The sequence below is a fragment of the Oryx dammah genome, unplaced genomic scaffold (assembly GCF_014754425.2).
Source record: "Oryx dammah isolate SB20612 unplaced genomic scaffold, SCBI_Odam_1.1 HiC_scaffold_11210, whole genome shotgun sequence".
NCBI lineage: Eukaryota > Metazoa > Chordata > Mammalia > Artiodactyla > Bovidae > Oryx > Oryx dammah.
Window position 1 is genome coordinate 5,624,806 of NW_024080603.1, and position 14,173 is coordinate 5,638,978.

At 39.7% G+C, this 14,173-nt stretch overlaps 1 protein-coding gene across 1 annotated transcript in view; it reads right to left on the bottom strand.

The window, feature by feature from the left end:
* Positions 1-2,209: 2,209 nt before the first annotated feature.
* Positions 2,210-14,173, bottom strand: part of LOC120860996 (small conductance calcium-activated potassium channel protein 2) — a 169,919-nt gene continuing 157,955 nt past the window's right edge. The window contains exons 7-9 of the mRNA XM_040236702.1: positions 12,755-12,882; positions 6,452-6,521; positions 2,210-2,819 (exon numbers count right to left, since the gene is read on the bottom strand). Of these exons, the coding sequence (XP_040092636.1) occupies positions 2,532-2,819; positions 6,452-6,521; positions 12,755-12,882 (486 nt within the window). The 3' untranslated portion in view covers positions 2,210-2,531. The remainder of the gene's footprint in view (positions 2,820-6,451; positions 6,522-12,754; positions 12,883-14,173) is intronic.

Below are 14,173 nucleotides of genomic sequence, written 5' to 3' on the forward strand. Positions count from 1 at the left end.
CCTCTTCCAAATTGTGGATATTTGGTATTATTTAAAATACAGAAAAAACTCTTGAGAGTCCCTTGGACTGCAAGGAGATCCAACCAATCCATTTTGAAGGAAATCAGCCCTGGGATTTCTTTGGAAGGAATGATGCTGAAGCTGAAACTCCAGTACTTTGGCCACCTCATGTGAAGAGTTGACTCATTGGGAAAGACTCTGATGCTGGGAGGGATTGGGGGCAGGAGGAGAAGGGGACGACTGAGGATCAGATGGCTGGATGGTATCACTGACTCGATGGGCGTGAGTCTGAGTGAACTCCGGGAGTTGGTGATGGACAGGGAGGCCTGGCGTGCTGCGATTCATGGGGTCGCAAAGAGTCAGACACGACTGAGCGACTGAACTGAACTGAACTGAAAATACAGACAAAAGGCCATACACGTTTGTTTAATCATGACCGGTCTGCATATACTTTGCATAAAGAAACAGGAAAAGATGAATTAAATGACATCCTCCATGAGGGACAATTAAAGGAGCTGTTGAATAAACACCAGGCAATGAAATCTAAATTAAAACTCATGTCTCTGCTTTCTTCAAAAAGAGGAACAATATATTATTTTTGCCCTTGCCTTCTAGTATTCTGGGATGGTGGTGCTAATTGATCAGTAAAATGATAATTAAGCTTAATTATCTGCTATTATGGTTTTCAGTCACAGAGGTAGACTAGATAGACTAAGACTAGATAGACTAAGAACTAATTGCAAGAATCACAAGAATTAATCATTTTTTCAGTTTCCCTCTTCCTTACATCCAGTGTTTACACCAAATACTTGATGTATTTTTGTATGTTACCCAAAGTAAACTTTTTTTATTTCATCCATGAAGTAGAAATCCTACTGGAGTAGGAATCTTAAGTTCATTTAACCCAGCAGTTTGTTCCTATAAGCAGTACTCTAATAGTTTTACTTATTTGCAAGCCTTGTCTTCATTCTACACTGCAATATATAAGGTGTGTAAAAGAGCTTTATTTTCAGTCACTCTGCCTGAGTAATAAATGGTGAGTGGTTCTCATGCAGTCTGAAGGAGTCATACATTTACGTCCTTGATCTTGAATGGAAACGTTTGAATTTTTGCATCAATTATAGAAAATAGTTATGAAAGTGATTTTATTCATTGAATTATGCAAGCTGATGAATATGTAGCTCTAGTTTTGTGTTAAGAAAAACACTTAAGAGGCTGTGTCATAAGGCAGACACCAAAGGGTGTTGTGTAGAATCAAGGGGAAGAGGGCAAAGGCAGACTTCTCTGAAAATGAAGGAGTCTTTTTTAGGTGTGAGCCAGCCCGAGAGGACTGGTTTCAGAGCTGTCCAAGTGAAGCCTGATTTTTATCATGTTACCCCTGCCAGGTCTTCCTAGGCTCTAGAGACTACCAGGTTAAGGAAATCCAAACTGCTATTACCTCAAAGGTGGTTTTTCCCAAACTCACTGGATTTTTAGAGTAATTGTGGAAAGAGATGTATTTGCACCAATAAATATCGAGTTCCTTTTCACAGAAACTGATCTTAACAGCTGTGAAACAAGCATGCTAAAACTTTTGAAATTTAGCAGATGCCACCGACTTCCCAGTACCAAACATGTAACCACAGACCAAGAGTACAGACTGACCATTTGCTAGAGTTATGCTCATTTATGTTGATTATGCTATTAGGAGCTATGCAACCACATATGTATACGAACACGTATGTATATAATGCAAACAGAGTGGACCATGGGCCTCTCATAATAAATCCATGGGGAAAGATGAAATAAGTAGTGTACATCTAAAATTCCGCACCATTAGTTGATAGACAGTGTTGTACCCTGATACGTTCTTCAAGCAAATTTGCTGGTAAACTAGGAATAAAATAATTCTTGAAAGCATCGGTGACCGTAATTCATATTATAGGTTTTGATGTAACAGTCTCACTTTCCACATAATTTGGAAACAAAATAAATAGAAATGACATGTGAACTCAAAGAATGGTAAGCTGGCTGGGTCAAACAGTTTTGACTATAATATTTCATACTGAGAGAAAATCTTAGTGAAGAGGTATATAGTAATTGAAAGACTTCTGCCTGGCCAAACTTTTGGAAATAAAAATGGTCAAAGTGCATTAGATGATAATCAATCATTTTACCTTGAAAATAATGTGAAAAGTAAGCCTTTAGAAATGTCGAGTGACCAAATGTGTGCAGAAATTAACTTTTTTTTTATTATATATCATATAATGTAGTAGTAAAGTCTGTTTGAAGTGCATGAATAAAAAGTTAGTGAAATTACAGGAGGAACAATCTATATAGCAATAATAGGTGCATTCCTTGTGCATCTGAAAGAAAAAAAAAAAAAAAGAGTTTTCACTCATTTTGGCCTAAAACTTAGTGTTCAGGTTCCCAGGATTCTGACATCAGAACCCGGATAACGCTGATTAGAACCATAGGGGCTTTACAATAAAAGCTAAAATATTGACCATATGATGGCAAAAAGTCTTATTTTGTGGTTAACTGATTCTCTTCTAGCTACTCTCTGATGAAGTTGGTGGCGCTGTAGAGGAGGACCGCCGCCTCCTGGACGAGGACCGGGACCGCTCAGCATCGTAGGGGACATGCTTGTCATAGTTCTCCATCTGAGCCTCGAGGAAGTCTCTCTGCTGCTGCCTGATGGTTTGGCTTATGAGCCCAGGCAGGGCATGGATGCTGCCAATCAAAGTCTCTAACTTCGTTTCCAGGGTAACGATCCTCTTCTCAAAGTCTTCACTTCTTTCATTTAAGTCGGAAATCATGTCATACATGATGTTCTGGGTCTAGAAAACAAGATTGAGAAGAACAGAGAGACAAAGAATGAAGGTTTAATTACACTTGCCCCGGAAGCAGACTAGCCAGCTATCAGAGCTTGAGGGCTGGTCTCCTTTGGGCAACTTGCAGTGCAACAGGGGTGTCAGCTAACTGAACATGTGACCTGGCCAAACAAATTTGGTGTGTCTGTTCAATGCCAGGACTTAGATGAGTAAGATCTTAGGAATTAATTTGATCCAGTTGCAGAAAATGGTGCTCAGGTATTGCTGGTGGTATGTCCAAGGATTTTAAGTGGTGTGTGGAAAGACAAACATGTTTTGATTTTATATTTATGTATATACTTTAAGAGCTGTTAGAAAAGTTTAGCATGTCAAATACATTTTGTAACATGTAATACTAATTAGGGCAAGGCTGATTGTTAAAAACAAGCCAATTTTAAAGGACAATACATAATAGTGCAGATGGTATTGGGATATAGCAGACATTTTGACTGGAATATGAATGAAGTTTAGGACAAACTGATTTGATCAAGTAATTTAGTAACTTAAAGCAATTAAAAAATGCCTAAATACCTTTTTGCTGCCTTATGTTCCAAATTATAGGCTCTCCTTTGGGTCAAATAGAATTTTTACAGATAACTAGCAAGAGAATAGGAGAAGGCAATGGCACCCCATTCCAGTACTCTTGCCTGGCAAATCCCATGGACGGAGGAGCCTGGGAGGCTGCAGTCCATGGGGTCGCTAGGAGTCGGACACGACTGAGTGACTTCACTTTCACTTTTCACTTTCACGCATTGGAGAAGGAAATGGCAACCCACTCCAGTGTTCTTGCCTGGAGAATCCCAGGGATGGGGGAGCCTGGTGGGCTGCTGTCCATGGGGTCGCACAGAGTCAGACACAACTGAAGTGACTTAGCAGCAGCGAGAGAATAAATGTTAGAGGAGATACTAAAGTTACCAATCCACCTTGTTAGCTATGGCTTAATAAGAACTAAGTTGTTTGAAATATGAAAATGTTTTTGGTGTCCTAGTGAATTTTGCAACTGGTTGTCCTGATCAGAGGGTGTTCATAACTGACTCCCAGTTATAGTGCTGGAAATAGGGAGACAGGAGAGAGGGAAGGAGGACTTCAGTGCTGACCAGCTCAGAACCAGAAAGGGAAGAGGTTGATCAGGAAAGGAAGGCTGGTGACATTAACCTTAGCCCACTGCAGGCTTTCCCAAGCCTCAGACCTTTATGGCTAAGCCTGCTCTCCTATCGTATTTCCCTCTATAATATATGTTCTTATCCTGTTTAACAACCTCTTAGTGATGATAAATGAACTTACTGAATAAGGAAGTTACTGTTCAGAACACAAGCAAACCTTCCTGGGTTTGGCCAGGAAGACAGTTCATTAACTCTTTGTTTACTGTACTATGTGAGACTATTCATTCAGCAAATACTAAACTCTTTATGTCATGGACAGTCCTGTAATAATAATAAGCATGGCACTAAAGAAGTAACTGAAAGACACAGCATCTTGCCTTACAGATCTATAATTTTACTTCAAGAGTACATTTATTATGTATAATAGTATATATTATAGTGAAATGATATATATTATATATATTATATATATTTTCAAATGACATCTTTTATTTTTTCATAAAAATACCCAATTTCTTTTCTCATTTGTTCTAAGAGTGATAATAAGAACCTGCTCCTTCTTTGTTCACAATGCATCCCAGTGAGAACCACGGGTATAAACATTAGTTGTTTAGCACATCTTCAGGCCTCATATATATGTGCTGCCCAGCTTAAATGAATGATACATGATCTCCTAGGAGTTCACTTCAGTTCAGTCGCTCAATCGTGTCTGACTCTTTGTGACCCCATGGACTGCAGCACACCAGGCCTCCCTTCCTGTCCATCACCAACTCCCGGAGTTTACCCCACTGAGTCGGTGATGCCATCCAACCAACTCATCCTCTGTCATCCCCTTCTCCTCCTGCCTTTAATCTTTCCCAGCATCAGGAAAGATGCTAGGAGTCAGGTTTTGACTTTTCAAATGAGTCAGTTCTTTGCATGAGGTGGCCAAAGTAATGGAGTTTCAGCTTCAACATCAGTCCTTCCAGTGAACAACCAGGACTGATCTCCTTTAGGATGGACTGGTTGGATCTCCTTGAAGTCCAGGGGACTCTCCAGCACCACAGTTCAAAAGCATCAATTCTTTGGCGCTCAGCTTTCTTTATAGTCCAACTCTCACATCCATACATGACTACTGGAAAAACCATAGCCTTGACTGGATGGACCCTTGTTGGCAAAGTAATGTCTCTGCTTTTTAATATGCTGTCTAGATTGGTCATAACTTTCCTGTCAAGGAGTAAGCGTCTTTTAATTTCATGGCTTCAGTAACCATCTGCAGTGATTTTGGAGCCCCCCAAAATAAAGTCTGACACTGTTTCCCATCTATTTGCCATGAATAGATGTAAATCTTACTCCTAGGGGTAAGTCACCAAATACTTCACTTCTGTTTATAAGATATCAAATATTCCACTCCAACATACTTATACAGTATTACTGATGGACAGGGAGGCCTGGCGTGCTGCAGTCCATGGGGTTGCAAAGAGTCAGACACAACTGAGAGAATGAACTGAACTGAACTGATATACACTAAAATGAATTTAATTAACGACTCTAGGACAAATAGGTATAATTTTTGAAGAATATAATGGGGGCCTTGTAAAGGATATAGTTGTTACAGCAAACAAACAGCAGAACACAGGTCTGACTGAGAACTGCCTCTTTCAAAGCATTTATGTTAACAGGCTCAACACATACATAAATGCTGTTCTAATGCCTCCTTTAAAATTTAGAACATTGAAAGGAATGTTGTCATTGTTGAAAAATATTCATATTTTGAAGTACAGTTCACTTGAGAGGAACAGCCAAAATAAAGCAGATAAAACATTTAAATGTGATAAAAGAATTGGGGACTATTAATGTACTTTACAAAAGTAGTGTGAAGACAAAGAGATCAAGGGAGCAGGACAGAACACCTGTTGTTTAAAATAGGTAAAAAAAAGATTAATGAGTTCTATTTAGCCTTGAAAGTGAAAGTCGCTCAGTCATGTCCAACTCTTTGCAACCCCATGGACTACAGAGTCCGTGGAATTCTCCGGGCCAGAATACTGGAGTGGGTAGCCTTTCCCTTCTCCAGGGGATCATTCCAACCAGGGACTGAACTCAGGTCTCTCGCACTGCAGGTGGATTCTTTACCAGCTGAGCCAGAAGGGAAGCCCCATTTAGCCTTGAACCTCATAGTAAAACCCAAGAACTGGCTCTGCTCTCATAGGGATGAGACTAAGCTACATATAAGCATCCTAAAGGTATTGTCTCATAGCTCAATTATATTTCTAACTGAACTTCAAGTCCCTATAAGCAGCGAAGCTTTTAGAATGGGGTTGAACATGTGTAGAGGGAAAGTGCACACTAAGCAAGAGTCTTAGAAGGATTCTTCTAAGCTGGGCCGTCATGTCGGTACGGTCTGCCAGTCTGACTGGTTAAATGTCTTTGGAGAGGCCGCCTCCTGAAGCGGTACTGTTTTCTGTGCGGGGGTTAGCTCCAACAGGTGCGAATACAGGGCCGAGACCCCAAGCTCACCTTCGCCAGGTCCACCAAGGTGTTCGCCTGGTCATTCAGCTTCCTCTGCTCCATTTTTACACTTCTCAATCTAAAAGACAGAATCTGAAGTCAGAAAGTTTTTTTTTTTTTTCTTTCCTGCAACTATCATAAACCTTCCAAAGAGCATGCACAAAATTGACAAGAGCAAATAACTGCATGAATAATGCCTTGAATATTTGGGGGTAAAGTCCCAATTGGTTATGTATCTGGTACAATGAGAAGCATGCTTCCCCAACACCGCAAAAAGGAAGGGAGAGAGAGAGAGAGAGATAAGGTGTCCTTAGGACAACTATTTACCAGGGAGTCAAAGTTGAATTGAGAAAGGCTCATAAGGATTTAACCATATGAGAAAAGCCAAAACATTCCTTAAAGCCCCAGTATCGTGACAAATAGACATAGGAAGAAATATGCAAAGCAACAGGAATTTTATCAGTGCTGGCGCATGAGCACCTTCCTATGTCTACGTGACTAGATACAGGTGTTAGCCCTGTTTAGTCTGAAATGGATTGGGTTAGGTACTTGAACCTGATGAAACACAGTGATAAGTGAGATTCTCATTAGCAACAAGAACACTTTTATTCAACCAGCAGCAAGATAACTCAAAACACACAATTCTCTTCTTCTTCATTGATTGTATTTATTTCACTTGACTTTTACACTGCCACTGAATTTGAAGGGAAGCCAGACCATTTCCTTGGGAGAATTTCCCTTCATTTTTTTTATTGTAGATAAAAGTCACAGGACAATTAGAGTGTCTGACAGATGGTATCTCTTCTACTTGTAAAGTTACTTTTAGAAACTTTTAAATAACATTGAGTATATCTGATTGACAGTCATAAAACCTTTTTTTTTTTAAATTCTGAATGAGTACTTACTATGCTGCAACTTAGTGACAGTAATATTTCAACATATATTTATTCAGTGCTCATTACCTAGCAAGAAATTAAGATTTTCCAACCAGAGAAAAGCAGTCTATTGCTCTCTAAGTCAACAATTCAAAGCCATGCTCCAAGAGAAGCAGGTCTCTGAGTTACTTCGTGAAAACCCATGCTAACCTTATTACTTTGGTGACAAGTCATTTTACAAAGTATAGTGTTAATGCTGGAGCATATATTCTTGATTATTTCCCAATTTAAATGGAAGGTAATTGGCTAGAAGGGATACAAAAATTCACAGGGCAAGATTTTACTGCCAGGGAGATTTCTGTAACACGTGTTCACGATGCTCAGTGATTTTGTTCTGAAATATGGATCTTCAATATGCCACCAAATCTGTCTGTAGTGAAAAGACAACTCCTCCTGCCAGTGAGCATTTAAGTGACACCTGCTTCCGACACGATCTTTAGCAATCTCAAACAGGTTAAGGTCAGATCTTGTGATTGTGATTATGTGTTTCTTTATTAGAAGACTTGGAACTAATTTAACTGGCTCCTTTTTATGCTATTATAGTAATGGAATATGTTTTAGTCTAAAAGAAATCTACAAACACATTTAAATCTAATATGTTGTTGAGAAATGTTTCTCTAAGTACTTAAAAGGGTTGCAGTTCTTGATGTGTGCCTTTTAAAAAGAGTAAAAAAAAAAAAACAAAAAAACAAAAAAACCCAAACACAAGCAAACCAACTTCAAACAGGTGTGGGTCATTCTAGAGAAATCTATTAGAGAAAATTAACAGTGTCAGACACAGACTTTATGCTCCTTGGCCCTAACCTGACATTTAGTTTCTTTGTGTCTGAAAAGAAGAGTGTTAGATTGGGATTTTCTTTCTGAAGGGCTGGATTTATACCAATGGAGGTGTTCTACATGACTAAGTGATACTCAAGCAAGACATTAAAGAACACTAAACCAGATGGAGAGAGAGTTATTCCCTTTAATTCTCTTCCAGTTCTTGAATTATTATAAGAAAAATCTCCTGGGCTAGTCCTATCCTGTTTTTATCTCCAAACACCTGCTCTTCTCCCCCTCCCCCTCTTTTTTTTTTTAAAGAGGGAGCAGAATCTCAGCTCAGAGCTCTCTCTGCAGGCAACAGCTTGTGGCTTGAGTTCAATACCAGTGGCTTAGTTGTCAACCAATTTACCGTTACCTCTCTCTCCTTGCTGGGAGTGACATATTTTTAAATCCATTTATGACAGGGATTTATATCAAGCTTTCTTTTCAAATTTAGGGAAGTCATAGCTGAGTCGGCACATGAATGACTCGAAGTTTGGGACCACCAGATGGGAAGTCTCCAGCATCAGGTCAGGACAGCACAGTTCTGAGCTCTGCAAGCCGGCTAGCAGGGCCGGTGCTGGGCCCCTGGCTGAGGCGGGTGCTTCCCCTTCCACACAACATACTTCTCTTGGCTAATTCTATTATGCCTCTGACAGTAGAATTTTGCCCATTTTATTTTCTGCTAATCTGGAAAGCTGATGTAGAGTAGCCTTGAACTTAAATCATCTTGCCGTGTTGCCACTTAGACTGCCTGAAAAGTAAAATTGGTACAAAAAGCCTATGTAAGCTGCAGCTGCCAGAATAAAAGGTAACATGCAGATGTGTATTTTACTTCTCCCCCCACCCAAAAATAAGAATAAGAAACATATGCTGATTTCTTCCTTGTGAACTTCACTTATCACAGGAAAATATCATGATTTTGGAACACATTTCCACAGCAGCAATCAGACTACTAAAATTCACAATAGAGGGTCCGCTTGAATGCATGCAGCCGGCAGGAAATTCTGCAAATGCTGAAAGGAGCGGCTCACACAACTTACTTCCGCGCTCTATGTTTCATTTTGTTGAAATAAAAAGACAAAACAAAAGAAAAGAAACTGTAAAATATTCTGGAACAAAACAACACAGAGTGGTGTTCAGTGTGCACAGGGGGCTCGATTCGCTAGCTGGAAGGTCCTGTTAAGATTCTGCAGGATTTGGGCATATTGATCAGAGAGAAACACTATTCCATTACGTCATCACCCTTCTGCATTGCTACTGTACTCCCCCACCTGAAAGCACAAAGCTTCCTCCAGAACTAGAGTTCGGAAGGAAGAACTTGGATCAAGTTATCTTGGCCTCTTTGAAATGTGACATTCAAGTAAAATAGGAGATGTTTTTGCCTAGTGTGAATAGGATATAGTTAAATGGATACTACTCTAAACAATAGGATTACACTTTTTTTTGGAGGGGATACATCTTTTCCAAGTCAGGGTTATTGGGAAGCCTGGTTTTCTGAAAGGTGGGTAATCTAACACTCTCTGTTATAGAAATTATTGAATTTCTTGGCTTTGAGACAAGTGCATGTTAATTGATGAGTCTCTAGCTGAGACGTAAGAATAAGAAGCTGTAAAGTTGATACCAGAGAAAGTGCTAAAAGTTACAGAAACAGAATGCTTCATGGCACTAAGTGACGATCCCCAAAGACAGACAGGGTCCTAAAAAGAGGACACAGGCCTGCAGAGTTAGGCATCCATCGGAGACTAGAAAGTCCTGCGTCCAGGAGAGAGGCCATGAGGCTTGGGTAAGAGAAGGAGAGCTGAGACAGAGGAGGCTGGTAGAGGGGATAGAGCTACTGCAAAGCTCTCAGGACAAATCAGAGGAGAGCAGAGGCCAGGAGAGCTCTAGTAAATGAATGGGTACATTTTTCCTCAACTGGCAAGGTCCGATTTCCCCCACTGCTGATGGACAAGGCTGGGCAGGGAAGGCAGTGAAGGCCATGCCCGTAGGAATCGAGCCCTATGTGCTTTCCTTTATGACTTCACTCACTAAGTTCAAATGAAAGGTAATTATGCATAATTAGAATAATCTAACCACACCCAGCCCGTCTACTTTTCACAAAGTTGTAAGGACCCTCCCATCTCAAAGGAAACCCCATAGTCCCAAGACTAATTTACAAAACAATTTATCTTTGAGTTGCTTGAAGCTCATCTGCTTTAGAAGTACACACAGCTACAGAAGAAACAATGAGAAATGTCTGAAAGAGGCAGAAGAATCACGTGTGGCTTCCTCTGCCCAAAGGCAGCATGCTGAAAGACACATGATACCTATACCATGAAACCCTTCACATCAGGTCAGTACGTCTTGTTGCAATACACCAATTGCTTAGGAACAGCTTTTATACTTAGTTTCCCCAAATATTTTTTTGCCTTTTTATTATAGAAATTTTCAAACCTACAGCAAAGTTGAAAAAAATTTTACAATGGATATCCCTAAGTTGTCCCCCAACGTTTTGAGTGTGAATGTATTCTGAGCTTCAGAGGTCTATGACAAACTTTTATAAATATATAAATAACCACCATTCATATATGGCTACAGAATTATGAGGAAAATTGTCAAAGCGTTTATTTGTTTCGGTTCTATGAAAGTTTATCAATGCCATCAAAGGCAAGTGTCACATTTCATTATGTACTGGAGACACGGTACACTAGCAGGAAGGGACACTAATAGAATCCCAGAGGAGATGGGATGTGTGATTGCTGAACCCAGACACTGACCCACTGGCTCAATTCCATGTCACCTTTCATCCCAGGACACTACATCTTCTCACAAACACAAAGGTAAGTTTTCTTTTTAATAGATCCGAACAAAATAGGTTAGTATCACAACATTCAAGTACAAAGAAAGAAATCTCTGCAGTACACCATGTGCACCTCTTATATGAATGCTGAGGTTATTGTGTTGTATGGTTTGGAAAGGTATGTAGGAATGATCACTCACTCTACCAGGAAAGGTTATCAGGTGACTCTTGAGGGGGAGCTGAAAGCTTAGCATCGCTCAGGGGAGCACTCTCTTAGGTCTAAGCCTCAAGAAATCAAAATGTGCAGGTAAGCGTTCCAGGTGTAGTACCTAGCTTTAAAGCTGGCTATGACTCTAGGAAGCAAGTTCCTGCTTGTGAGCTGGCTCTCATACAATGTTCCTCTCTTTCACTTTTCCTCTTCCCCAGACTTGGGAAGAGTAATATCTTAACATTCTTTCTTTTTGTAATGTGCAAAATGCATAGCTGTGTGTGTCCCGTCAAGTCACAGAGCTGAAGCAGAAGTCACGCCACCCTGGTGCCGGTGGCAGTGAGGGAAAGGACCCGCGTGGATTGCTAAGACGGTCTCCGCATGTGCAGAACCTCCTATTTTAGAACTCGGGTTCTTGGATTCTATTTTCATTAGGGAAGGGAGCAGTTTCTGTAGAAATACATGTATGTCTATAGGCATAGACACATTCCACATTTTCGGTGTTACCTCTTTCAAAAGGGCAGTGGATGGGCAGGTGAAAAGGTAGAAGATGAATGCTTGGTGATTTTCCACAGAATGTAAGTGTGATATACATATGAATTATCTAAATAAGTAAAATGAAAACTTCAACCTCAGAACTTCCTGTCTCTGTGCTAATTAGCTCTGAGAAAATACATCTCACTTTCTAATCTGGATACCTAGTATTTACCTACCTTTCCATGATTACCCTGGTAGGCTGCATGAAAAAAACCAGTTTTCTGACCCACCAATGTGATGCATCTGCCCTTCTCCATATGGAGATGGCATTAAGAGCAAGGCTGCATGACATCACAGCTGACACCCACATAATGTACTTACAGTAACGATGCTGCCAGCCTGGGGGGAGAAAGACCTGGTGCTTTCAAATTATCATGGAAACTTACTAGATAGAGATGTGTACTTTAAAGCCTACGATGGTATAACAACAAAATGGTATGAATGACTTAAACAAATTGAGTAACAGTGGCTTGGATAAAGTCTGAATAATGACAGAAGAGTGCAAGGCCTATAGGAACTCTAAAATCAATAATGAACAAGTGGCATATAGAAAATCCCCCAAATCCTGATCAAAAACTAATTTAAAAATTCAAATATTAAATCAATTGCATGTACTACCTTCATATAAAGATATTTGGCAGTATGTTAAAAAAAAATCCAAGTAGATCATAAAATGTTAAATTTCTTTCAAGGTTTTGTACTAGATACAAACTAAACATCTTAGAGCAAACTATATGAATAAATAAATGTAAAAATAAGATTTTAACTGAAATTATTCCTTCTAATTAAAAAAAAGAACCTGAATAGACACTTTAATTAATATATTATGTAGCTATTCTCCCAAAAATAAATGATTTTTCATCATAAAATGAACTGACAAATGAAATTCTAAGAAAATTTATGGAATTATTAAAATGCCAAATAATATCTTCTGGGAACAAACATGATAATGTTCCCTTTTTCACTCTCTCATGAAAGAAGAATAAGTAGGTGCAAGAATTAAAAACCAGAGATACCAATGCAGAATGAAAGTGAAGAATGATACTTACTGATGAATAGCTTGCAAGAATTTCCGTTGATGTTTTCTGACTTTTGCATGATCGATCTTTTTTACTAGCTTTGTATTTTTGTAAATTAGCCATGTTTCCCTGAGTACATTGGCAGCTGCATTTTTCACCTGTTAGGAAAACAAACAAACACAGCTGGTGATAAGTTCCAGAGCAGAATCCTTTGCAACTTGGTTGGGGGTCTGCTCTTCAGCCTGATGATCATGGTAATCTCTAGCTCTGCTTAGTAACTCAAAACTTTTCTTGAATCTGTGCCTTTTGAAAAGTACCTATATCTGTCTGGGAACACTTACCTTGAAATATGAGGGGCTGCTGATCGTTTTTTTTTTGGGCTAACCTCCTCCTTGAGGAACCTTTCATTCACCACTTAAAGAAAAAAAAAAAAAAGAAGCAGCTACTGTTTTCTTCACCTTGTACTGCAATTGTTCTTTCCATGTTCTTCATTTCCCTGGAGAAAGGCAAGATGCCAGAAGGCCAAGGTTACCCTTGTCCTTTGCAGCTTGTTCAGCATTTCTGGCTGTGCTCTACAGGAAGGGCATGTTGCCACTGCTGAATGTACAAGGAGACCCAGTCATCCAGCTTCCCAGCGTGACTCGGCAAATGGCATGCTTGTTAGCACACTTTAATCAACTGACAGTCTATGTTGTCAAGATTTTGTTGGTAATTTAAATACACGGTGTTTCACATGGACAGGACAAACCTAAAGGATTTCACTGACCCTGCCAAAGCCTATTGCAGCTGATGGAAAGTGTGAATACTTCCTAGTGAGACTTCAATCACTTGCTTTCTTGATTCATCTTTAAAAATCCCTGCAAGTCCTCTTTCTTGTTCATAAGACAAGAACTGATGACCCAGACCTTTCAATTGTGCTAGTTATAAGCTATTTATTCTGAGGTCAATCCATTTAATTCTTTTGAATGGTAGATAAAGGATGTCTCACCAGGAGAACTGCAGGCTAAAGGAGGAGTGGGTGGAGGAAGACAACTTTTTAAAGATGAAATAATATCATTTGCAGCACCATGGGTGGGCCTAGAGATTGTCATTCTGAGTGAAATAAATCAGCCAGAGAAGCAGAAGCATCATATGGCATCCCTTATACATGAACTAAAAACACAGGATACAAATGAACTTATTTATAAAACAGACTCAGAAACTTTAAAGAACACATTTATGGCTGTCAGGGGAAAAGATCGGGGGAATGAATAGTTAGGGAGCTTGGGATGGACATGTACACACTAGATATTTAAAGCGGATAACCAATAAGGGCCAACTCTATAGCAAAGGCTCTGCTCAATGTCATGGGACAGCCTGAATTGGAGGGGAGTTTGTGGGAGAATGGATACGTGTACATGGTACACATACAATGGATGGTTGAATCCGTTTGCAGTCCACCTGAAATTA